The sequence below is a fragment of the Balaenoptera physalus genome (genome assembly GCF_965194825.1).
Source record: "Balaenoptera physalus genome assembly, chromosome: 7".
In the NCBI taxonomy this organism is placed as follows: domain Eukaryota; kingdom Metazoa; phylum Chordata; class Mammalia; order Artiodactyla; family Balaenopteridae; genus Balaenoptera; species Balaenoptera physalus.
In genome coordinates, this window is record NC_138886.1 from 48855185 (window position 1) to 48882167 (window position 26983).

At 38.5% G+C, this 26983-nt stretch overlaps 1 protein-coding gene across 13 annotated transcripts in view; it reads left to right on the top strand.

The window, feature by feature from the left end:
* The window catches only part of TRPM3 (transient receptor potential cation channel subfamily M member 3), a 926458-nt gene that overhangs the window by 786387 nt on the left and 113088 nt on the right, over positions 1–26983 (top strand). For 12 of the 13 annotated variants that reach the window (XM_082470822.1, XM_082470807.1, XM_082470810.1 and 9 more), the window contains one exon: positions 12039–12111. In XM_082470822.1, coding sequence (XP_082326948.1) covers positions 12039–12111 — 73 coding nt within the window. Of the gene's footprint in view, positions 1–12038; positions 12112–26983 lie in introns of those variants that run through there. The other variant, XM_082470811.1, reaches the window with a different exon arrangement.

Below are 26983 nucleotides of genomic sequence, written 5' to 3' on the forward strand. Positions count from 1 at the left end.
GTATCTGTATATGGGGTAAACTTGGCCTTACATGCTTTTTCAGATTGATGATATAATTATGGAGAGCCACTAATGGTGTCATTCTCTCAAACACACTCTACTACTTAGTTAAAACTAGGTTTTTCTTTTCTGAAGGGTGAATAAAAATAAAACCTCCTTTCTTTTCAAGGGATTAGCATTATCCATTGTATCTGGTATAAACCCACTAATTTCCTTTTTATTCAGAATTTCAGAGACCCACTGAGTAGTACATAATTGTGTAATTTTTTCACATCTAAATTTAGCTTCATTTAGCTGCTAATATGTTATATTGTTTCTTATTTTAAACAACTATGGCCAGATAAACTCAGGTACACTTTTCTCATCATCTAAGAACTATATTTGCTTTTTTAACTAATAAAATTACTCCTCTGATGCAGTTTTTAAGGTTATAAATTTTGAACTGAGCTTCACCTAGCTACTGTTCCTATTCCATAGAAACAAATCTCTATCTAGAAAATATATATATATGTGTGTGTGTGTGTGTGTGTGTGTGTGTGTGTCCCTGCACAGTGCCTGGCCCTTTAAAGGCTCCTAGTTAATAATTTTGGAAGCAAAGAAGGAAAGGAGAGAAGGAATGAGGAAGAAATGAGAAGGGGAGGCTAAAAACATAACTGAAAGAAATGCAGTGTTTGCATGAGAGAGGGACTCAACATTTGGATGTTTCTTGAATGTTCCCATGCATCTCTCCATACATAACTTTCAAGCTAAGGGATGTTCTGCTGCAGTTGAATGATAAGGAAAAGATTAAAAAGGAGAGAAATATTTCTCACTGATGTCCAGAAATGAATAACAAAGTGACAGACTCAAAGACAGGTGCTGGACAGAAAATAATTACATTCTACTTTGCATCACTGTTACTTCAGTTTAATGCAGTAGCTTTATAATTGCTAGCTAAAAATATATGCCTTTCCATGCCATTCTATCAAGCCTATTTTTGGGAACTTGACTTTCTTTAGCAGCTTGCTTTATTCCATGTTATTTCTACTTTGGGGCATCTAGGAAATTCTCTATTTAAAAAGCAAAGTCTAAAAGAGCTGATGATAAATGATAAAAATCTGTTTGCATATCTGACAATCAGTAAGTGCTCTTGGCAAAGCAACAGAGAGGAGGTTCAATACTGAATAATAATGCTGTCTCTTTCATCAACATCAAATATGGACACTACCTCTGACCTCAGTGCAGCTTCCATTCATTCTCTTTCTGTCCCTCCATAAAACCCAGGGAACTCTGATGAATCATCCAGCAGAATGAGCGGGGAGGCCTTCAACAGTAGTGTTTGAGCACACGCCATGAGAATTCCAGCTATGTGACTTTGAATTAGTTACTTTACCTTTCTAAGCTTCAGGTATCTCTACTGGAAAATAAGAATAATAATACTGAGGGTCATTGGGAAGATTAGTGAGTTGTACGTGTACAATGTTTAGAGGAGTGCTTGCACACTACAGCTGCTATTATTATGATTAAGAGCTCTCTTCTATTCTTACCTTAGGCAGATGTGCTAATGTCACTTAGCAGCTGCTCTCCTTAAGAGGCTAGACATGTTCAATTCTTAACTCCCTAGTAGGGATTAGCAGAAAGAGTTCAAGTAAAATTAATTAGAAAAATTTCCTGCTAAAAGTATGACAATGTCTAATTTATCTGAAGATCTCTTATACAGAAACCTCAACTATGCAGACCAGGAAATAAGAAATGAAAAAAGAGAGTTATTTGAATGCTGTCATTAATATCAGACAATCTGACACTAAATCCCACACAGTCAAAAGCACTAAATGCCACAGAAACCACCACTCTTTTGTTCAGTTTTGGTCTGGTACTCCTGCCCTTTATGCCTCAGGGATGGTTTTGAGAAGAGTTATTCAGACTGTAGAGTGAGGAACCAATAAATAGCAGATACATGAACTCTGAACATGAACGGTCTGAGGTCATTTCGATAGGACGAAGTAGTCCTACCTTCCTGACAGTCAGTGAGAACATCACAAAGTCACACCAAAAATAAATGGATTTTCATTTTATTTAATGTTGTCTAAGAAGACAAATGTGTCTATTCCATTTTAGAAAAGTTTCCATCCAAGAGAACTAGTTTTCAATTGGTGTCAAGCAATAACTCATACTTAACTAGAAAATTCACCTTTATAGAACAATTCATCATTCTTTAATATCTCCAAATAAGATAGACATCATCATATAACTGTACAATCAATGTAACAGGAATATGTAAAAAATGCAAGCATTTGATGAAAGTGGTAAATGTAAAGCTGAACATTTTTCTGAGGGTTCTTTGTGGGAAAGGCGATGCTGGTTGAAAGGTACATTCTTCCATCCAAGAGAACCACACTCAAATTGTACAGAGTTGCTTTCTGGGGCGGCGGTTAGCATATTTAATATTGCCAAGTCATGTGACTCACAAAACCACTGTGTGTGTGTATGTGTGTGCACGTGCACATACCTCCTTATTGTCATGATAGGATGTAAGTAAAACATGCCTCCAATTTTGCTCCCTAAAGAGAGCAACTTGATGAGAGCTTCTGTTTTCTCAGTCCTGGGTATCTCCACATACATACACATTGCTCTGTGGCAGTTATAACCTGAAAAGCTGTTGACAGCCTCAAGTTTTGCCAAATCCTTCCCTTTCCCTACTCTTCAGAATCTCCCCAGGGCTTTGGTGTAGCTCTAGTCAAAGGCATTTTAACAAAGAGCTCATCTTTTTGCTTACCAGTGGGAAGATTTCGAGGGCGTATGGGCAGCAGGGATTCTACTCATTTTGGTTTCACTGCCCGGCAGAGCGCTGTCTAAAATCACCCCCTACCTTGTAGTGTGCTGCCCTGGGCCAATACTCAACTTCTGAGTCAAAAAGAATAGAAGTTATGGAAAACTCTTCACTTTTCCTGGCTTTTCTGTTTCTCTTAAGAGCAGCCCCATGTTCTCAGCACCAAGGCTGAAAAATTGAGTCATCTTTGATTCCTTCCTGTCTTTTGACCCCTGAAAATCAACCCACCTCGTGATTCTTCTTGATGTTCCTCGCACAGAGCCTCTTCTCCATCACACGGCCATGTCCTAATCCAGGCCCTTGTTACTTCACCTTAAACCTGCTGCAACAGCCCTGAAGCTGGGCCTCACCTCCAATTTGTACCCTGAGATTAATTTGCATCCAACAGTATTTGACTTCAGCAAGATAGCCTAGCAGGCTAAGAGCATAGCCTTTAGAGCTGAGCAGATCTGAGATCTAATCTTGACTCTGCCATTTACCAGCTAAGCGCTGTTGGGTACTTATCTAATCTCGGAGCCTCACAGGGTTGATGTGAAGATTCACAAGGTAATATATATAAAGTGCTTGGCACAAGGCCTAGTACATAGTGAATTATGTCCAAATTCCTTGACACTGAAGATGGTTCACAACTCGGCCCCAACCTTCCTTCATTAGTTACCTTCCCTTTACACAGTGCTCCAGCCAAATGAATATGTAATGCTTTTATTATTTTTTATTTATTTATTTATTTATTTATTTATTTTAAGTTCTTATTTCGTTTTATTAGCTTCCTCAGAAAGTGCAAACTTAAATAGCCATATGTGTTCTCCTGGGCAACACCAAGTCTCTCTCATGTCTTACTTTTAGTCTTGACAAGAAAACTGTCTTTGCCAATTTGCCTCAGAACAGGTGATGGATGTAATATTTATCCTCAAAGAAAGGAGTAGCAAGAAAAACAATAAGCTGCATTTATACAGTGCTTATACATATTTTATATCATTTGATTTTTTTTCTTTTTTTTTAAATTTAATATCTTTATTGGAGTATAATTGCTTTACAATGTTGTGCTAGTTTCTGTTGTATAACAAAGTGAATCAGCTATATGTATACAGATATCCCCATATCCCCTCCCTCTTGCGCCTCCCTCCCACCCTCCATATCCCACCCCTCTAGGTGGTCACACAGCACTGAGCTGATCTCCCTCTATTATGCAGCTGCTTCCCACTAGCTATGTCAGTGCTACTCTCTCACTTTGTCCCAGCTTACCCTTCCCCCTTCCCGTGTCCTTAAGTCCATTCTCTACATTTGCGTCGTTGTTCCTGTCCTGCCCCTAGGTTCATCAGAACCATTTTTTTTTTTTTATTCCATATATATGTGTTAGCAAACGGTATTTGTTTTTCTCTTTATGACTAACTTCACTCTGTATGACAGACTCTAGGTCCATCTACCTCACTACAAATAACTCAATTTCGTTTCTTTTTATAGCTGAGTAATATTCCATAGTATATATGTGCCACATCTTCTTTATCCATTCATCTGTTCATGGACACTTAGGTTGCTTCCATATCCTGGCTATTGCAAATAGTGCTGCAATGAACATTGTGGTACATGACTCTTTTTGAATTATGGTTTTCTCAGGGTATATGCCCAGGAGTGGGATTGCTGGGTCATATGGTAGTTCTATTTTTAATTTTTTAAGGAACCTCCATACTGTTCTCCATAGTGGCTGTATCAACTTACATTCCCACCAACAGTGCAAGAGGGTTCCCTTTTCTCCACACCCTCTCCAGCATTTATTGCTTGTAGATTTTTTGATGATGGCCATTCTGACTGGTGTGAGGTGATACCTCATGGTAGTTTTGATTTGCATTTCTCTAATGATTAGTGATGTTGAGCATCCTTTCATGTGTTTGTTGGCAATCTGTATACCTTCTTTGGAGAAGTGTCTATTTAGGTCTTCTGCCTATTTTTGGATTGGGTTGTTTCTTTTTTTGATATTGAGCTGCATGAACTGCTTGTATATTTTGGAGATTAATCCTTTGTCAGTTGCTTCATTTGCAAATATTTTCTCCTATTCTGAGGGTTGTCTTTTCATCTTGTTTATGGTTTCCTTTTCTGTGCAAAAGCTTTTAGGTTTCATTAGGTCCCATTTGTTTATTTTTGTTTCTATTTCCGTTTCTCTAGAAGGTGGGTCAAAAGGAATCTTGCTGTGATTTATGTCAGAGTGTTCTGCCTATGTTTTCCTCTAAGGGTTTTATAATGTCCGGTCTTACATTCAGGTCTTTAATCCATTTTGAGTTTATTTTTGTGTATGGTGTTAAGGAGTGTTCTAATTTCATTCTTTTACATGTAGCTGTCCAGTTTTCCCAGCAACACTTATTGAAGAGGCTGTCTTTTCTCCATTGTATATTCTTGCCTCGTTATCAAAGGTAAAGTGACCATATGTGCATGAGTTTATCTCTGGGCTTTCTATCCTGTTCCATTGATGTGTATTTCTGTTTTTGTGTCAGTACCATAGTGTCTTGGTTACTGTAGCTTTGTAGTATAGTCTGAAGTCAGGGAGCCTGATTCCTCCAGCTCCATTTTTCTTTCTCAAGAATGCATTGGCTATTCAGGGTCTTTTGTGTTTCCATACAAATTGTGAATTTTTTTGTTCTAGTTCTGTGGAAAATGCCATTGGTAGTTTGATAGGGATTGCATTGAATCTGTAGATTGCTTTGGGTAGTATAGTCATTTTCACAATGTTGATTCAAGAACATGGTATATCTCTCGATCTGTTTGTATCATCTTTAATTTCTTTCATCAGTGTCTTATAGTTTTCTGCATACAGGTCTTTTATCTCCTTAGGTAGGTTTATTCCTAGGTATTTTATTCTTTTTGTTCCAATGGTAAATGGGAGTGTTTCCTTAATTTCTCTTTCAGATTTTTCATCATTAGTGTATAGGAATGCAAGAGATTTCTGTGCATTAATTTTGTACCCTGCTGCTTTATCAAATTCATTGATTAGCCCTAGTAGTTTTCTGGTAGCATCTTTAGGATTCTCTATGTATAGTATCATGTCATCTGCAAACAGTGACAGTTTTACTTCTTCTTTTCTGACTTGGGTTCCTTTTATTTCTTTTTCTTCTCTGATTGCTATGGCTAAAACTTCCAAAACTATGTTGAATAATATTGGTGAGAGTGGGCAACCTTGTCTTGTTCCTGATATTAGAGGAAATGGTTTCAGTTTTTCACCATTGAGAACAATGTTGGCTGTGGGTTTGTCATATATGACCTTTATTATGTTGAGGTAAATTCCCTCTATGCCTACTTTCTGGAGAGTTTTTATCGTAAATGGGTGTTGAATTCTGTCGAAAGCTTTTTCTGCATCTATTGAGATGATCATATGGTTTTTATCCTTCAATTTGTTAATATGGTGTATCACATTGATTGATTTGCATATATTGAAGAATCCTTGCATTCCTGGGATAAACCCCACTTGATCATGGTGTATGATCCTTTTAATGCACTGTTGGATTCTGTTTGCTAGTATTTCATTGAGGATTTTTGCATCTGTGTTCATCAGTGATATCGGCCTATAGTTTCTTTGTGACATCTTTGTCTGGTTTTGGTATCAGGGTGATGGTGGCCTTGTAGAATGAGTTTGGGAGTGTTCCTCCCTCTGCTATATTTTGGAAGAATTTGAGAAGAATAGGTATTAGCTCTTCTCTAAATGTTTGATAGAATTCACTTGTGAAGCCATCTGGTCCTGGGCTTTTGTTTGTTGGAAGATTTTTAATCACAGTTTCAATTTCAGTGCTTTGTGATTGGTCTGTTTATATTTTCTATTTCTATTTTGTTTCGGGGTGCACAAGGAGAGGGGATTCAGAGCACCACCTAAAAGAGCTCCAGAGATGGGCGTGAGCCGCAGCTGTCAGCGTGGATACCAGAGGCGGGCATAAGATGCTAAGGCTGCTGCTGCAGCCACCAGTAAGCCTGTGTGCAAGCACAGGTCACTATCCACACCTCCCGTCCTGGGAACCTGTGCTGCCCACCACAGCCAGGGTCCCGTGATCCAGGGACAACTTCCCAGGGAGAGCACACGGCGTGCCTCAGGCTGTTGCAATGCCACGCCAGCCTCTGCCGCTGCAGGCTCGCCCCGCAGTCTGTACCTCTCCCTCCCACAAGCCTAAGTGAGCCAGAGCCCCCTAATCAGCTGCTACTTTAACTCCATCCTGTCTGGGCGGGGTACAGACATGCTCAGGCAACCTACATGCAGAGGTTTGGCCAAATGCAAAGCTGAACCCCAGGAGCTGTGTGAACAAAGAAGAGAAAGGGAAATTTCTCCCAGCAGCCTCAGGAGCACCAGATTAAATCTCCGTAATCAACTTGATGTACCCTGCATCTGTGGAATACCTGAATAGACAACAAATCATCCCAAAATTGAGGCGGTGGACTTTGGAAGCAACAATATATATATTTTTTCCTTTTTCTCTTTTTGTGAGTGTGTATGTGTATGCTTCTTTGTGTGATTTTGTTTGTATAGCTTTGCTTTCAGCATTTGTCCTAGGGTTCTGTCTGTCCATATTTTTTTTTTTAGTGTAGTTTTTAGCACTTTTTATCATTGGTGGATTTCTTTTTTGGTTTGGTTGTTCTTTCTTTTTGTTAAAATTTTTTTTTATTTTAATAACTTCATTTTATTTTATTTTATTCCTTCCTTCCTTCCTTCCTTCCTCCCTCCCTCCCTCCCTTCCTTCCTTTCTCCCTTTTCTTCTGAGCCGTGTGGCTGGCAGGGTCTTGGTGCTCCAGCCGGGTGTCAGGCCTGTGCCTCTGAGGTGGGAGAGCCGAGTTCAGGACATTGGTCCACCAGAGACCTCCCGGCTCCACATAATATCAAACAGCGAAAGCTCTCCCAGAGATCTCCATCTCAACGCTAAGACCCAGCTCCACTCAATGACCAGCAAGCTACAGTGCTGGACACCCTATGCCAAACAACTAGCAAGACAGGAACACAACCCCACCCATTAGCAGAGAGGCTGCATAAAATCATAATAAGGTCACAGACACCCCAGAACACACCACCGGACACAGACCTGCCCACCAGAAAGACAAGATCCAGCCTCATCCACCAGAACACAGGCATTAGTCCCCTTCACCAGGAAGCCTACACAACCCACTGAACCAACCTTAGCCACTGGGGGCAGACACCAAAAGTAAGGGGAACTACGAACCTGCAGCCTGCAAAAAGGAAACCCCAAACACAGTAAGTTAAGCAAAATGAGAAGACAGAGAAACACACAGCAGATGAAGGAGCAAGGTAAAAACCCACCAGACCAAACAAATGAAGAGGAAATAGGCAGTCTACCTGAAAAAGAATTCAGAGTAATGATAGGAAAGATGATCCAAAATCTTGGAAATGGAATGGAGAAAATACAAGAAATGTTTAACAAGGACCTAGAAGAACTAAAGAGCAAACAAACAATGATGAACAACGCAAGAAATATTTAACAAGGACCTAGAAGAACTAAAGAGCAAACAAACAATGATGAACAACACAATAAATGAAATTAAAAATTCTCTAGAAGGAATCAGTAGCAGAATAACTGAGGCAGAAGAACAGATAAGTTACCTGGAAGATAAAATAGTGGAAATAACTACTGTAGAGCAGAATAAAGAAAAAAGAATGAAAAGAATTGAGGACAGTCTCAGAGACCTAGGGGACAACATTAAACGCACCAACATTCAAATTATAGGGGTCCCAGAAGAAGAAGAGAAAAAGAAAGGGACTGAGAAAATATTTGAAGAGATTATAGTTAAAAACTTCCCTAATATGGGAAAGGAAATAGTTAATCAAGTTCAGGAAGCACAGAGCGTCCCATACAGGATAAATCCAAGGAGAAACATGCCAAGACACATTAATCAAACTACCAAAAATTAAATACAAGGAAAAAATATTAAAAGCAGCAAGGGAAAAACAATAAATAACATACAAGGGAATCCCCATAAGGTTAACAGCTGATCTTTCAGCAGAAACTCTGCAAGCCAGAAGGGAGTGGCAGGACATACTTAAAGTGATGAAAGGGGAAAACCTACAACCAAGATTAGTCTACCCAGCAAGGATCTCGTTCAGATTTGATGGAGAAATTAAAACCTTAACAGATAAGCAAAAGCTAAGAGAATTCAGCACCACCAAACCAGCTTTACAGCAAATGCTAAAGGAACTTCTCTAGGCAGGAAACACAAGAGAAGGAAAAGACCTACAATAACAAACCCAAAACAATTAAGAAGATTGTAATAGGAACATACATATCGATAATTACCTTAAATGTAAATGGATTAAATGCTCCAGCCAAAAGACATAGTCTGGCTGAGTGGATACAAAAACAAGACCCGTGTATATGCTGTCTACAAGAGACCCACTTCAGACCTAGGGACACATACAGACTGAAAGTGAGGGGATGGAGAAAGATATTCCATGCAAATGGCGATCAGAAGAAAGCTGGAGTAGCAATTCTTATATCAGACAAAAGAGACTTTAAAATAAAGACTATTACAAGAGACAAAGAAGGACACTACATAATGATCAAGGGATCAATCCAAGAAGAATATATAAAATTGTAAATATTTATGCACCCAACATAGGAGCACCTCAGTACATAAGGCAAATGCTAACAGCCATAAAAGGGGAAATCGACAGCAACACAATCATAGTAGAGGACTTTAACACCCCACTTTCACCAATGGAAACAGTAGCAAAGATCAATAAAACTAAAAGCTGGTTCTTTGAGAAGATAAACAAAATTGATAAACCATTAGCCAGACTCATCAAGAAAAAAAGGGAGAAGACTCTAATCAATAGAATTAGAAATGAAAAAGGAGAAGTAACAATTGACACTGCAGAAGTACAAAGGATCATGAGAGATTACTACAAGCAGCTATATGCCAATAAAATGGAAGAAATGGACACATTCTTAGAAAAGCACAACCTTCCGAGACTGAACCAGGAAGAAATAGAAAATATAAAGAGACCGATCACAAGCACTGAAATTGAAAATCTTCCAACAAACAAAAAAGCCCAGGACCAGATGGCTTCACAGGCAAATTCTATCAAACATTTAGAGAAGAGCTAACAAACACCTATCCTTCTCTAACTCTTCCAAAATATAGCAGAGGGAGGAACACTCCCAAACTCATTCTACGAGGCCACCATCACCCTGATACCAAAACCAGACAAAGATGTCACAAAAAAAAACTATAGGCCGATATCACTGATGAACATAGACGCAAAAATCCTCTGCATCTTTGCCAACACCAGGGGTGGTAGGAGAAGACGACTCTGCTTTTCTTGTTTGACTTTTCTTTTTTTCTGAGAAAGACATATAAATTGAGTAATTGATATTTTTTAAATTTTAATTTCAAATTTAAAAGTTTAGAGTAGTGGAGACATAATATCTCAGGTCAACTCAAGGGAAAATTATGAAATAAATTTCATCTTTGGATCCTCCAGCCTCCCTTTGGTGCTTCCTCTCCCTCTTTCTAGGATCCTTAGGTCCTTCAGTCTAAGCACACCATGGGGATGGGGTGCCACAGACAGGTGGACAGCCATCCCCTCCACACCAGTTTTCCAGAAAATCTGTGAAGCCCCAGAGTACAATGCTATTTCAGGCTCCTGGACAAACAACAGCACACATATCTGCATCTCCACCACCCCCACCCTGAAATCCTTTAGCAGCTCCACACTGTAAACCTTCCTTTCCCCTCCTCAAAGCTGTTCCTAAGAAAACCTGATAATCTTATATTTCAGGGTAAATTTATCTATTTGCTACCTTGGAAGAATTTGCATCTGAAATGGGATCTCTAATTAGGCAGTGAAATTTAGGCATCTGCAGAACAAGTAGGTCAGATGTTTAAGGAATTCTGTTTGATGCCTAATTTCTGAATTCTTCTAAAACAATGAGAGATGTTATCCTGGTAGTCCGCAGCTTGCTACCAGCTCAGCACACGGTAATACCTTTCAAACCCTAGCCAGCCCTGGCTTAAAAAGTTGAAGATTTAGCCAAAATTCCACTTCTGCCCCTTGGTTCTTTCTCCAGTGGACCTGAAGTTTTCTTCCCAATTAAGGCACTTCTGAGTTCAGAACAGAGAAGAACTGCCTCTCATCTCTGTTCTTGATTCCAGTCACAGCTGTTCTTCTAACTTGATGCTGACCATAAGCAAGTTACTCTGTCTCTGGATAGTGGACTAGAGGATTTCTAAGGCAACTGACAGTTTAACAGTCTGTGATTCTAGGTGCCTGTTCTCTTCATCATGGTGGCAAAACTTAGAATTATACATGAGCAAATCCTACAAAGTTTACTTCCTATGTGGTTAGAAACAGGGAAGCCCTATTATTTTCCCATTTTACAGATAAAGAAACTTGAAGTCTGAAGCAGTTGAGTACAGTAGTAATTCAACCAATGTATATATTCAAATAACCTTTCGGCTTCCTTAAGTAGCTTCCATCTGACTTGGAAGAAAAAAATCTTCATTATCGTTAAGCATGATGTGGGGACTTCATATTAATCCAACATGTATTAACCCTTCAGTGCTGCATCTGTACTCTCCTCCCCATCATTCATCCCCAGAGAATACTTTTCTTCCCAGATTTAAGAGGAAAAAATGTTATTTTATTGTCTGCTTTTTCATTCTTACAACCTGGATACTGCTAAGTCATTCTCAAGAAGGTTTAAGGTTATTGAGAGGACTGAAGGATCTAGAGGCATCACAATATTGAAACCCTTGAATAACTATTGCTGAGGAGAGAGTGTAGTGATGGCTATATTGCACACGTGCATATACACAAAAACACACACGGGCACACATGCATACATAGTGGGGCCACTCACTGAAGGGCATACTAACTAGCTATTTTTAAACAATTTCTCAACTCATAGTTTAAATTATGGCTTACACATTTTTGCAAATCTGGCAAGTTTTAATTCTAAAACTGAAATGGTAGAAGGGGACATTTTCTTTGGTCTCTGGTTTCAGAGATTGTAACCATAATCAATGAATTATCTAAGTTGGTTTCTGTTTGGAGGCTACTGAGGCATCTTCCTCTTAATGAGTTGCAGACCCCTCTAATTGAATTCTTGCTATGCATGCTTTCGCTGTGGTTAAGAATCTACCTTATAGATATTAAGATAGTCTGTGTTCAAATATGGTCTCATTGATTTAATTTCTCTTGAGAGAAAAAATGCATAGCTAATGGTCACCTTGTCTCAAATTTCAGATTACGGTGTTTCGGATGGGATCAGAAGGACACCAGGACATTGATTTAGCCATCCTGACAGCTTTGCTTAAAGGTAAAGATTTTCTACGTCCAGAGAGTGCAAAAATAATTTAAATGGATTAACACAGTAACTTTATGTCTCCTAAGAGTTGGATATAATTCCAAATGATACCATGACACATCTAATTATTGATAACATAAGGGCCTCTGTTGTAAGACATTCTTAATGCTATTAAATTCCCCTATAATAGACCTCTTACAGTGTGACTCAATTTCATGAAATTTAAATGTACTGCAATTCATCCGTGTCCATTGAATCATAAAAATATATTAATTAAAAGGCTAATGTAATATGTAAGAAACTAAGTTACTAAGGTTAGTTAATAATTATTACCCTGCCTACTTTCAAAAACCATTTGATATGGCATAGATGATAGATAGATAGATAGATAGACAGATAGATAGATATGGAGATATTATAATACATTAAAAATGAAAATCAAAACCATTGAGAAGAAGGGAGAAAGAAATAAAACAAAAAAATTGGGCTACTGTATTTGTTATAATTGAGCATTAAATTTAAGCTTCCTAGAAGTTCAGATAAGAATAGAAATGCCCTGGGTTGTATGATTTTCCTTTATAAGGTGGGCATTTGTCCTGTTTTCTAGTCCTAATATCATAAAGAGGTCCTTATCCTTGGAACCATATCCAGGAGAAGACCATTTTCCTCCAGGCTCTGCAGATCAGATTCTGCCCTTAATGTCCCTGAATAGGTATATTACATTTAACTAATAATTTTCACTATTAAAATAAACAAAAGGAAATTGCCTCTGTTCAGCACTGAAGTGAAAACAGGAACAATAAGAAAAAACAAAACCACAAACCTTGTTGACTGTGGTTCTGGGTTAGAGCTATCTCCTACATTCCCGCTAAGCCCCACAGTTTATGCCTGCTGCAGCATTTATCACATGGCTGATTAGTGCCTGTTTGTAAGTCTCCATTAGACTATAAGCCCTGCGAGGGCAGAGAATGTGTCTTGTCCATTACTGCTTTCTTAGCACAAACAGTAGCATTTAATCAATTTTTGTTGAATAAATGAAGGAATGAATGGATTACTCAATGATTCAGTGGTAGACTCAGCATCCCAAATTTTAAACTCAGAATAGCAGCCATTGTAATCTAAGTTCCATTCTACCTACCCTAATTCCACTATTAATAGTTTCTCGAGTACCCATCATGTGGCAGCCACTATGCTAAGTGCTAAGCTTTTTACAAATACTGTAAACATTAATTACTCCAACAACTACATCACATTAGAGCTATTTTTAGTCCCCATTTTACAGATAGAGTAAGTGGAGCTACAAGAGATTAAGTAACTTGCTCAAGGTTACTATGCTAATTAATAAGCCTGGACTTAGATCCAAAGTATGTCTAGTTCTTCACTGTACCACATGTGACCCCTTTGATACTAGAAACTGTCTATCCTCTCCATTCATTCCCAAAGGTACATGTGCACATTCATTCAAGATCCTGATCACATTTCGGAAGTTCACAATCCGATGAAGTGTATCGTGTGTCCCAAGTTGAGCATTTCATTCTAATGAACTAAAGCATTTCATTCTAACGAACTAAAAAATATATACATGCAGAAAAATTAAGGAACCATGCATGGGTTGAGCCACAAAGCATCTTCAGGGCCTAATCATAGCAACCAGAGATTTCCACTGGAAAGGGCCCCAGACTTGCCTTAATAAACTATCCAGTGCTTATCAACCTGCTCTGTTGGTCACCTTATCCTATCTGCATCCCTCATGCAGCAGTATAAACCTCTTGCTCCAGGCTCAATGAAGCCAGAAAACATCTACTCATAGTAGATGAAGTTATTATAAGTGGTCCCTTGACCCTTTCTGTGCATAAAATTACTCTCATTTTTTTTCGTCTTTTCTCATACACCTTGGAGGTTAAATCGTGTGGGTGTATACTCTTTCACTTCTGTACATGCACTGAAGTGTAATATGTGATTATAGCTATCCTCCGTAAATGAGGAATTCTTTTTCTTTGGGTTTAATCTTCATTGGTAAAGAAGTTCACCTGTGGCATAAAGAGAATAACTTTTATTGCTTATTTCTTTTTCTGGAAGGTATTTTAAAAGAGAGTGCAAAGATAATATATTCCTCCTCAAAAATGTCAAAATCATCAAAAACAAGGGTAGTCTCAGAAATTGTCATAGCCCTGAAGAGCCTAAGGAGACATGACATCTAAATGTAATGTGGTTTCCTGGATAATATTCTTGAGCAGAAAAAAGGGGCATTAGGTTAAAACTAGGAAAATCTTAATAAAGTATGGACTTTAGTTTGTTGGGTTTTTTAAATGTTAAGGGAAAAATAAGAAATTTATGCTATCATATATTATGTATCTGAGGAGGAGACATACTGTAGCCAAGAAAACGCCACACTTCTTTCATGTCAAAGTGACAAAAAAAGGAAAAAGCTTCTTATGGGATTAACTGTACAAGTCAAGTACATATATAATCAAAGTACTATAACATGCATAGCCAGTATTTAATATAAAGAATCTATATAAATCACATAGGCATGGATAATAGCTGATCACTACTGATGTAAGAAACGATTAAAAATACCACTGGGGAATCGAAGACATGTAATGAATACAGAACTAACAGAAAACAATTTGTAGGAAATCAAATGTCCTATGGACTTATACAATCATTTCAGAGATAATTACCATTTTATTTTATACAGTTCACTTCTTCAGACATAACTAATGCTATCAGTAATTAATAAACTAATTAATTACTTACCTATTCTTAAGCAGAGGAAGAAAAACTCTTTTTAAGATATGTATTTGCTAATTTGTTCAAACTATAAAGAAAGTTTACAATAAAAATTCAAATGCCAAAAGAAAGTCAATATGTTCTAACTTTAGAAAAAATTTCTAGTAAGAATGCTATTGATTAGATTAGATCATACAAAACAATGAAAATCACTGTTTTCAGAGTCATTTTCCTTTAAAACTATATCTTTAAAAAAAACCCTAAATTTGAAATAAAAGTGGGTAAAATCTAATGTTTTTAAACTACTTCTGAATGCATGCCCCTCCAACTCTATTAACCAGAAAATGCAGAATTATTGTCACAAACTAGTACTGATATCAATACACAATTAGTCTTGCTAAATAACTCATTTTTAAATGGCTTAATTAATCCTTGATAAAACAAAAATTTTGACATATATTCTAAAGTAGTTTCTGTCCAATAATTCTCTGCACCAGATACATTTCATAAGTAACTAACACCCTAGAATGTTTACTGAGAAGCTGTCTTTGCTTAAACTTGGATGATTAATGAATAGGTTTTATGGGAATTTACTGTGGCTCTGCTTTGAAAATTAAAAAATTATTTCTAATTATGTGTTCCATCTTTCCCACCCTTTTTTCTGTGTGTAGGCAGCTTAATATAACACATGCATGATTGCTTTCTTTTTAATATTGTTTTTTTTTAACCCAGAACTGTTTAGATAGCTTTATTAAGGCCAAAAAAAAGAGACATTCATGTTGACACTTTCATCGTTTATATGCAGTGCAAAGTTATTAAATATTATGCAATGGAAATAGATGAAATTTTGTCCAAAAGATATCTCCAGAGTCGAAATGTGTGGCATATTTATTTTAGGTTTAAAAGGGCATAGGGGGTAAACTGTGGGAGAACAGTGAAATATTTCAGGTAGAGATAAAATTCACCCAGTATTTTTTACAGTGTAGATTCTTAACAAAAGTATTATTAAGCCCCTCTCTGTATGAGACCACTTTTAACCTTCCTTGTGTCCTTTGACTGTAAATCAGGCTCCCCCAAATGCACTTGTTTCCTGATGGTTCATTTTACCTCTTTAGCCAAATCTTTAACTTAGATGTCACGGAGCAGATTGGCCATGAGCATTAGAACCTTAGCATGGGCCCCCCAGACCTATGTCTGCTACTGGCCTCTTATTATTACTTCATCCCAAAGCCACCCTGAAGCCACAATACCCTCTTTCACCTTGCTACTCCCTTGCATTTTACAAACTTGGAAATTGAGGCCAAAGAGTCTAAAAGACATGCAACATCATTAGGCAAATCAGTGGCAGAACCAAGGCTTAAACTCAGGTCTCCTCACTTCTATTGTTTTCTTTACATACATGTATGAGTCTTTGGGGCATCCAGGATTTCTTGGCTCTACACTGCCACAGAGATTTCAGGCATTTGCCCCTTTGACTCCAGGGGTATCCGAGTGATAACAGATCAGGACATCTACTTCCTTAAAACTATCAGAACACTTACCAGGGCCCTCAGCTGCCAGATGATCTTAGCTGCACACACAATATCTTAATGATGAAACTAGAATGCCCACAATTTAACCTAATGTAATGGAAGAATAAGTATAGTCTGACACTTGTTTTATTTTTAAAGATTAGACCTCTGGTGAAATATTGACTTAACCAGGAATTTTTTTAGTTACGTGTGACAGAAACACAGTTCAACCTAGTTCAAACAAAAAGAAATAAAATGGTTCACACAGCCAGGAAGTCTGAGGGTAAAATGAGTTCAGGCAGAGTAGCATGCAGGACTCAAATGGTGTCATCAGGGTCTATACTCCATTTCTTAGACGTTAATCTGTACACTTGTTATGCAGAACAGCAATCAGCAGTGCCAAGCTCACATCCAATCCACTGAGCAAACCCCAATTCAAAAGAGCCATCTTTCCTCGAACTTACAATGAGAAGTCCCAGGGAGCATTTGGATTTGCTTGCCTTGGTTCAGTGCCCATCCCTGAATTCATCACCGTGGCAAAGAAGATGGGAGAATCCCTATAAGCATGAAATACAAGATGGGATCAGCTTCACCTGAGTCTCAGAGTTATAGATTCCCAACAACACATAAAAGAGGTTCTGTAGCCAGAAAGTAGAGGAGGAAAGAGTGCTGAGAAGACCAAAAGCAACTAAAAAATATACACGTCTCTGCAGTTGTATTAAAAGAAGTACTGAGGGTCAAAGAGTGTCAGATTTACCTCACATGCTGGCACCTCATGCACCTTAGTGGAATAAATTCTTCACTCAGCAGACAAAAATGGGAACTAGGTCAAATGAATACTAATCAGGGTTCAGACATTCTCCCAAGGCATTCTCATACAGTTCACTTTAGGTAGACCTAAATATGCAATTTATGAATATTATTTACTATATATTGTTATATATTACTATAATCATTATTACCCTTTTCAATTTTAATTGTCTGTACTTGATTATTTCTGCCAAAAATTTTAAAGGCGATTACATTCTTAACACTTTTTCCCCAAGACCAAAGTCTGTCCCTTAGGAAAAAATGATTCTGGGAAGACCAAATCGTCCCAGGCTTTCCCCACTAGACACCATCCACTCCATCCTCCACTACCACCCCAACCCCTCAGAATAGTACTTACCACAGTGAGACCACTAGTAAAGGGCCTTATAATGTTAAGAATTACAGCCATACTCAAAGCATCGCTACTCCCTGATTGAACAAATTGCTTTACTTCATTGAGGCTTGGTTTCCCAATCTGTAAAATTGAGATAATTACCATACCTCACTTACAGTCATTGTAACAATTGTAATTAATAATGCAAGTAAAGCACTTAACAGTACCTGGAAAGTTCTGTTTAATAAATGATGGTTGGACAGATCATGATGATGATGATGCCAAACTAGAAATGAGGACAGGGGCCACATCCGTTTTACTCATGATGATATACACATATACACAGTGCCTGGCACACCGTCAGTATTCAATATGTTATATTTGTTGGATGCGTGAATAAATGATCAACAGGCTTTGGGATAAGATGAGATATATACATATACATATATATATATATATATATGTATATGTATATATCTCCTAGTTCTTTGCTGGCTGTAGAATTGACCAAGTTATTTAACCTCTGTATGCCTCAGTTCCCTTAACTGTGAAAAGGGAAGTTGTACCTTTCTCATGTGGGTTGGTTTAAAAGGGCCGCATGAGATGGTTACACTGGAAGCTCTCTGAGGGCAGGCACTCTGCCTTCTTCATGGTAAATACTGAGCACTTAGTGCATTGATACTCTTCCCCTTCTAAGACAGGCTTTAAAAATTCCTAGGGGATTAGGATGTCCCCCATGTCCAAAATCCAACAGCATCATAAAATGTTAATTTTGAAAGGACACATAAATTTGAAAATACAACAACAAAACCCTTGAGCATACGTGTAAAGAAACAGAACAGACCACAAAAAGAAATTTAATCTTGAAAATGGTTGAGCACATGCTAAGCTGCCTTAAAATGAAGTTAATTTTCTGGCAAGTTTATTTTCTTGCATATCCAAGTAGATCTCAGAGCAATAATAGAGACCATGGTAGAGAGCAATTTTGGACACTTCTGTTTGTCTCTAATAGGAGAATGCAATAAAAGAACTTAAGTCTCTTAATTTTTCTATTTGTGTAATGTTTTACAATTCACAAAGCATTTTCACGTAAATTTTATCATCTAATCTTTATAACAACTCTGTGGAATGGTTGCCAGTTTATTTATCTCCAAACTGGGCCTTCTGGGGCATGAAAGTGGGAGGTATAGATAATTATGACAGAACAAGCAGAATGAACCAAGAATGTCCAGGTAAACTGGGAAGAGTGATCATCCTGATTACAACACCCACCTTCCAATTAGGAAATTTCCAGAAGAAAAGTATTATGTCTTCTTTGCCTTCATATCCCACAATACCAGGAAAAATGCTTGACATACGCTAAGCATTCAATAAATGTCCACTGATTGAAAGAAGTGAAGTTTAGTCCCAAGCCCATCAGTCACTGGCTAAAGTCATATAAACAACCTAGACATAAACTGGGCCTCCTTACCCCTTGAGAGTTCATTGAGGTGGACTCCAGCCTTTCAACTCAGTGATCCACAGTAATGCAAATTCCACATCCTCCCCAGGATTTCTGCAAATTCCTGAAAGATGTAAGTTCTCTTGGTCACCCCTGCCTTCAGGTTCCTGATTCCACGTGTGATATTTCTGTTTCTCATCACAGAACGCAAAATGTAAAACTCAGCCTTGCCACAATTTCAAAACAAAAAACAAAATTCACTTACACAAAGCTTTTAACAGACATAGTAGACTTTTCTAAAAAAGTAGGTAGGGATGGAAGAGAAGTTTACTTCTCAATAATGCACATAGCTTCTAATTGCACAGCAGGCATCTCCAATGTTGACGTCCTTTGGCTATTTCACACAGGGACTTCCCATGGATCCTTCACCCTTGACTTCCCCAATGTCACACTGTCTCACAGTCTTCTCCCCCTCTTCTCCCACTGTTCTCTTCTTCGTGCTCCCCTCTAAGAGTAAAACAAAGTCCTTCAAACAGAGCATTTCATCCCTGTTCTCTGACATTTTGGCCCTGGCCCTGAAGGGCTCATCTACCCTAAGCAGCTTTGCAGGGTATTTTTACAAACAAAGACAGCCTCCTTCCTAAGCAGAGTTCTGGTGCCAACGCATAGGAGAGAGTGATTCTTCAGCTCCTTTGATGTAGTAGTAAGTGAGAGAGTGGGGCTTGGACTTATGTCTCTAATCAGAAGATGAGAGTATGATGTTCTTTGCTCCAGGGCCATAATCACCAGCAGTAAAAGTTACAATGTGTAGGAGGCTCAAATGCTTGCAAGAACTGTGAACGTCGGCCCCCAGGTCTGCAGCCGTGGACGGGCCATTTCTAGCAGATTTTCAAGATTATGACCATGTCCATAAGATTGTCTCATTGTAGAACTACACAGCTGGATAGAACCGTAAAGGTCTAGGGTAGGGAGAGGCCTCTGCTGATGTTCAGACAAAGGGGAACTGGAATCCAGGTCTGCAGATGTCCGGGTCTGTTACTCCTTCCCTGCATCATGCAGCCAGTGCTGGTGGCAGATGTGGTCATCCTTGGCCTCTTGTTACACAAAAGGTAAACACCTTTCACTCTGCAGCTCCCTCGTGCCTCAGGATTGGCACGGGAACAATGCCATGTGCACATTAAGCTAATTGCGAACCCAAAGCTCCTGAGCAGCTCTCAGCTTGTGAAGACATCATCACTGCCGACTGCCCAGCAGTGCTGTAGAATTGTACCTTTTCTTCCTTGACTTGCCTGAGAGCAATGAATCAGCCATCAGTTAAATCAATTATTGAATATTCTGAATTACATAACCATGCAGATTGGTAAGAGCATGATTCCAAAATGAATAGTTTACATTAATAACAAAAGTAATAGTGATGACAATAGTAAAACATGTAACAATAACAACTAATATGGCATTTACTATAGTACAAGCATTAACTAATTTAATTCTCACACTACTCCAATGGGGCAGGTACTATCAGTATTAGCCATTTTACACTTGAGGAAACTGAGGCACAGCAGGCTGCCTTGGCCAAGGTCACACAGCTAGAAATTGATGGAGTCTGGACACGAACTCAAGTTATTTGAGTCCAGAACACTTGGTCTGCATCCTAAGCCTCTATGGCCAGAATCAGATATTAAGGACTACCCCCATTTTTTACATGTTCTGAACAATAAATGGTGGCTAAACTTTCCTTGATGTATAAAAAAAAAATACAGATTCCTGGTTAAATATGGTCCACTGAATACGTGGATGTACTATTATTAGTCCCACTGAATCCCTCTAAAACAAGAGTAAATGGTTATTTATTAAAATATTTTTGTTGTTGGAGCAGAAACAATATTTTGTGTTGGAGCAGAAACAATATTTTGTGTTCACCACACTGATTTCTCTTCTTGCACACTGAAGATTAAATATCCTAGCCTTCCTTCCAGAGAGGTTGGGACCATGTGACTGTGCTTCGACCAAAGGGATGTGATCAGAAGTGGTGTAAGCCATTTCTAGACCTGGAAGATGAAAAGCCAATGTAAGAATGGAAAATAACATACCAAAGAAAACTGAATACTAAGCTGATACCAAGCTGACTTACACTTCAAAATGCTCAAAAGGCCCAGAAAGGTGGGGTACACGGAGTCTTTTTAAAGAAGTAGCCAGAATGCCATATCCACTCCCCTAGACTCCCCTACACTCCAAAACCCTCTCCAATCAAAAGGCAAAGATTTATTCTCTGAAGAGGGTAAAACATATTCTCTGCACCAGGAGACACCAGGTGCAAGGTGAGAGCTAGGCTATAGAACTGACAATGGGGGTGCTAAATAAATTAATAGATATCAGATGCTGAGACCCCAGCCCTTCGCCCTCCACTTGGTTCCCAGCATGCTGGTGGCTGGGGTCTTCATCCTCCAGTGAGGAGACTGGAAGATCCTTTTTTGTAAAACCACTCTTAACACCCATTGGCAACTCTGACATATATATAAGCCCTTGATAATTTAGGGACCTCAGTACTTATTTCTGAGAATTACTGTTCTCAGTAATTACTGAGAATTACTGTTTCACTATACAGTTGGTATTCTGTGTGGTAATTGTTCTCCATCTAGGAGTGTCTACATGGCAATGGCATTATTAACCTGATAAAATTATTAAAATAGTATTTTTAACCTGGTAAATTTATTGTCGGGAACGTGTAAGACACTCAAAATATTTGCACAGTGCTTTAATTTAACAAAACAATTTTTTCATCTGTTATTCTATTTAATCCTCAGTCCCTTGAGGGAGATCTTGTTGACTTTGTTTTACGTGAAGAAACTCGGTCTTGGGAGGATAAGTAACGTTTCCAAGCCCCCCAGGTAATATCAGGGATAAACAACCTAATCGCTGGGGCACCTACTATAAGGCATTATCTTAAGTGCTGCAAAGTCTTAAAAGTCTTAAAATATGGTAGAGTACAGACCCCAGTGTAAAATGTAAACAAAATGCTAAAAAAGTGCAAATGAAAGAGACTGCGTGTCCAGGGGAAGTTTTATTATAGAGGCAGCATTTGAAATGCACCTCTGCAGTTCAGAATACTAAGCCTATTATATTGAATAAACAGCCTAGAGAAATCCAAAATAAATAGTATGCCAATTATTTTTTCAGAGGAATTTAAAATCAAGAAGAAGATACTTGTTTGTTTGTTTTCTTTTTCAAATTATTTTCCCATTTAGGTTGTCACAGAACATTGAGCAGCGTTCCCTGTGCTATACAGTAGGTCCCCGTTGGCTACCTATTTTAAATATAGCAGTGTGTACATGTCAATGCCAAACTCCCAGTCCATCCATCCCCCCGCCCTTCCCCTGTGGCAACCACAAGTTTGCTCTCCCAAGTCTGTGGGTCTGTAAGAAGAAGATACTTTTTAAAAAAGTCTTATCAAGACTGAAAATCAGAGCCTCCAAATAAACAGGATATAAGAATGTCCAAACAGGGTTTCTTTTGCCTGTACAAGTGTGCATCATTTTATCCAATCAGTACCTTCCTTAAAATGTATTTGTAAATTGTATCTTTTGAACTGTATCATACTTTAGACACACTTGTAAATTCCTAATTAAGGAGAGAGTAAGTCCTTTCGCAAAAGAGAATCCTTTTACAAAAATATCACCTAAGTCACTGTTCTGTAAGTATTCACTTTTACAATATTGTTACCAAAAGTGGGGTCAGGCTGCTCATCCCTATGAAGCCGATAAAGAGGCAAGGCTGGTGGAAAGGAAAGTTTGCTTTATTTCAGAGGCCAGCAACTGTAGGGGAGGGTGGAGTCGTGCCCAAAGGCCAACTCCTTGCAACTGACAATCAGTGGGCAAGAGCTTTTATGGGCGGAGGGAGGGGGCCACATGCAGAAACAGCACAGTCAGCTCTGCCAGTCATCTTGAAGTTGGTCGTGTGGTGGTCTGATCAGTGTCATCTTGATTGTTTTCAGTACAGTTAGTCTTCAGTTCCCGGTCAGTTTGTTCCCATTTCTTTGAGACCAATTCTCAGAATTGTGGCAGCTTATGTCATGCTACATCCTGGTCATCATGTAGTTCACTTCTTCCACCTGGTGGGGGTTTTAGTATCTATAAAACAGCTCATAGGACATGGCTCAGAATATTATTCATAGCCCTTGAGGAGGAACTAAAGGTCCTTGACTTTGCTTAATGACTAAACTTTTTTTTTTAAATAAATTTATTTATTTACTTTTGGCTACTTTGGATCTTTGTTGCTGTGCGTGGGCTTTCTCTAGTTGCGGCGAGCGGTGTCTACTCTTTGTTGCGGTGTGTGGGCTTCTTATTGCGGTGGCTTTCTTTGTTGCAGAACACGGGCTCTAGGCAAGTGGGCTTCAGTAGTTGTGGCTCGCGGGCTCTAGAGTGCAGGCTCAGTAGTTGTGGCACACGGGCTTAGTTGCTTAGTTGCATGTGGTATCTTCCCGGACCAGGGTTCGAACCCATGTCCCCTGCATTGGCAGGCGGATTCTTAACCACTGCGCCACCAGGGAAGTTCCTTAATGACTAAATTTTTATTATTTTGTCCTGTTTGACTGTTTTCCTTTGCTTCTGCATTTTCTCACTTCTCTGATTAAATTTATTCTTTGACTAAAGTTTTTCTACAGACGAAAGGCAGGCAGTAGACGTGGTGGGGAAAGGACCATAGGGTCCTGCTCCGTTTCAGCATGAGACTTTCAAATGGAGAACTCCTATTTATGACTATCAGGAAGGGGTGGCAGTAGAGATGGGATAATTGAAATGAATGGAGCTGGTAGGGTAGAGTGGATGGAGCCCAATTTAGGACCAATCTTTTCTGTTCCAAAGGAAATGAAGAACACTGAATTCATTTTGGGTCACTTCAAAAACTGGCATAGACTCTTAGGTAGTCGTCTAAGGACTCTATCCAAAATAAGAGACTCAATAATAGAATCCAAAGGAGGACTCGGGAGATTGCATATATATTTATTTTATTTATATTTATATTTATTTTATATATATATATATATATATTTTTTTTTTTCCTTTGAGAGTAGAAACTTTGGTTCAACCTTGTTTTCCCCAGGGCCTAAAAGAAAGGCTGATGGAGAATTGGAATTCAATAAAAATCTGTTGAGTAAATGAAAACAGCTGGGGATCCAGCTCTCTTCTCTAAAGGCAGCCCCTAGAGGCAGTGAAATGAAGACATCAAGAATTTCAGCAAGGAGTGGGAGGTGGGGGTAGGTGAAATGGGTGTATGAGGTCAAAAGGTACAAACTTCCAGTTATAAGTAAGTTCTTGGGAGGTAATGTATAGCATGGTGACTTTAGTTAACAATGCTGTATTTTATATCTGAAAGTTGCTAATAGAATAGATCTTAAAAGTTCTCATCACAAGAAAAAAATTTGTAACTATGTGAGGTGATAGATGTTAACAAAATTTATATTGTACACCTAAAATTAATACAACATTTTATGTCAATTATATCTCAGTAAAACTGGGGGAAGATGTTTTTAATAAACAAATAAAACCTCAAGCCCAAATGGCTTGACTAATAATCATAATAATAATTAAAGAAGCTGATATGTGAATTTTAGGTAACATTTTACTGTCAATTTTGGACCTAATCATAGGGCATTAGAGAATATTCTGGCTTACTTCATTAATGCAATGTGGGTTATTTTGTGATAAAGGAAGCAAAAACCTGTTTGCCTCCTTCCCTTTTTGTTGTAGGTATGATGTTCTAAATTTCTATGAATCAGAAAAAAAAAAATTTCAGCTCTTAAAACCAGATTGCCTGAGTTTGAATCTCATCTCTGAACCTCTTAGCCATCTCACCTTGGACAAGTTTCTGTGCCTCGGTTTCCTCATCTGTAAAATGAGGATAATGGCACCTCAGAGCTTGTTGTGAGAATTCAATACATTAACACTTAGAAACAGTGCCTGGCACAAGCTAAGCATGAAAGAAATATTAGTTATTATTATCTTTCTTATTTACTAAAGATAAACCAAGAAAGAAAACTCCATCTCCCCACAAAGGGCTCTTTCACTCAGCTGTCTGGGTTTTCTCTTACAAGCCAAATCTGAATTTCTTCAGCTAAAGTTAATCCAATTTTTCCTGATTCCTTTTAACTTTCTCCTGGGAGTCTACCTGAAGTTATTTTTACCAAGAGGAGATAGTTATCATTCAAGGTAAGAAAATAGAGCAAAGAATAATTATCCACAGACCTCACATACTTTATATGTGTGTGTTTCAAGCCTTTAATTTGTTTTTTCTCAACATAGCAGCTGCATTCCTAAGAGAGGTTCACAAGGCTAGGTCATGTCTCTGCTCTGAGAGATAACTGAAGGTGTATCCTAGCAACCAAGTCACATGGCAGGGCCTTTCAACTACTTTCCTTCCACCTTTGTGGTTTTCATGTAGGTAGAGAATCTGAAGTCTTTAAATGAATGGATGGATGGGTTTTCACTGACTTACTGCATTTAGTTGCAAAACTTACCAGTAAAGTAAATTGATAGAAATGAATAGAATTCCTGAGAAGAATATTTAATCCAGACAAGGTTCTTTAGATAAGACAAGGAAAGGCCCAAAGATCCCAGCAAGAAGAAATGTTCCTCAATTAATTAGGGATGGGCGGCATCATCCTATATATCACAGAATCAACGCACTACTAAGACCTTGCAAGGTCAGTACCTCCTGCCCTCTCCCCCCACCACCCAGTCCATCAAGCAAGATCATGCTTAACTATCCAGGTCAAATGACTCACCCAACTTTTTTATTTGGAAACTCTCCCAAAGAGGGTCCACAGCTCTATTTACAACCCATTGAAGTGTTTAGTGACCCTCAGGGTAATAAAAAACAAAACAAAACATAACTTTCCCTAATAGTGATGCTCAAGTCCCTAAATAAATATTGCCTGCAACATGTACCCATTGGTGCCATGACATATTTGGGATGCCCTACCTCAAGTGGGCTCTAACTCTGCTCCAAAACTGCTTCATACTTTAAGCCTCAGCCTCAGACACATTCTCCCTGTTCCTTCCTTCAAGTCCCCACTTCCTCTCACTCCCAACAGATGGTATCCCCTCTTAATTAACTTACAATATTTAGGTTCATCTAAGCTCCCTTCTTTTCCTCTCATGAATATGTTTCTTCACTCAGCCTCATTGCCTTTCCTCCTCTCCCTGAAGACCCCTCTTTGCTAAAACCAACTACTCCCTGGCGTCCATTCGCCAGGATCTCAACCATCACGCACTTGCTCTTTCCTTTTACATTTTCAATGCCTCCCTCACCAGTGGCTTTTTCCCTTCTGCTATAAATACGCTCCAGGTACTTGTCACCTAAGGAGACCTGGCTCCTCTCCACCAGGACCCTCAAGGAAGCATCCTCCTTTTCTCATCTTAACCATCAAACTCTGAAAGGTAGCCTGCCTTTCTACCAGCATTCCTCACCCTCCACTCACTCTAAATTCTTGACTCACTTACTCACTCTGCAAATTCTTGCATTCCATATTCTATCCCAGCCAATTTATTCACACAGCTTTCAGTGACTTGATGATGTCGTCTTTATCCTCTTCTTACTGCAACTCTTTTTTATTTTGAGGGAAGGCCTCAATTTAAAGCCTCGTTCTACAAGTTAATCCACCTCTCTGAGCCTCTATTTTCTTTTCTTTTTTTTAAATTTTATAGTTGCTTTATTTAAAAAAATTTATGCCCACTTCTCTATCTACATACATATGTGTTTCAAAATCAGAGCAGGAGACACACAAACTGTTAACACAGGACTTATAGTAATGCTTAAAACATGTTACACAATGTTTTGTTTTCAGCTCATACTGACATTGACAGATTCAAAATTATTCCAAAGGCTGAGCAGCATCATGTCTTTATTTTCTTGGGTGGTTTATATGGTATGTCCTAAAGAAAGAGGGATGGAATTTTTGAGGGTTAATACATTGTGTTCAGTTTAGTTCAACCAACAATTCTTGACCCATAAGAGGGGCTCACAAAGTGTTTTGGACTGGGGATAAAAACTTGAATAAAA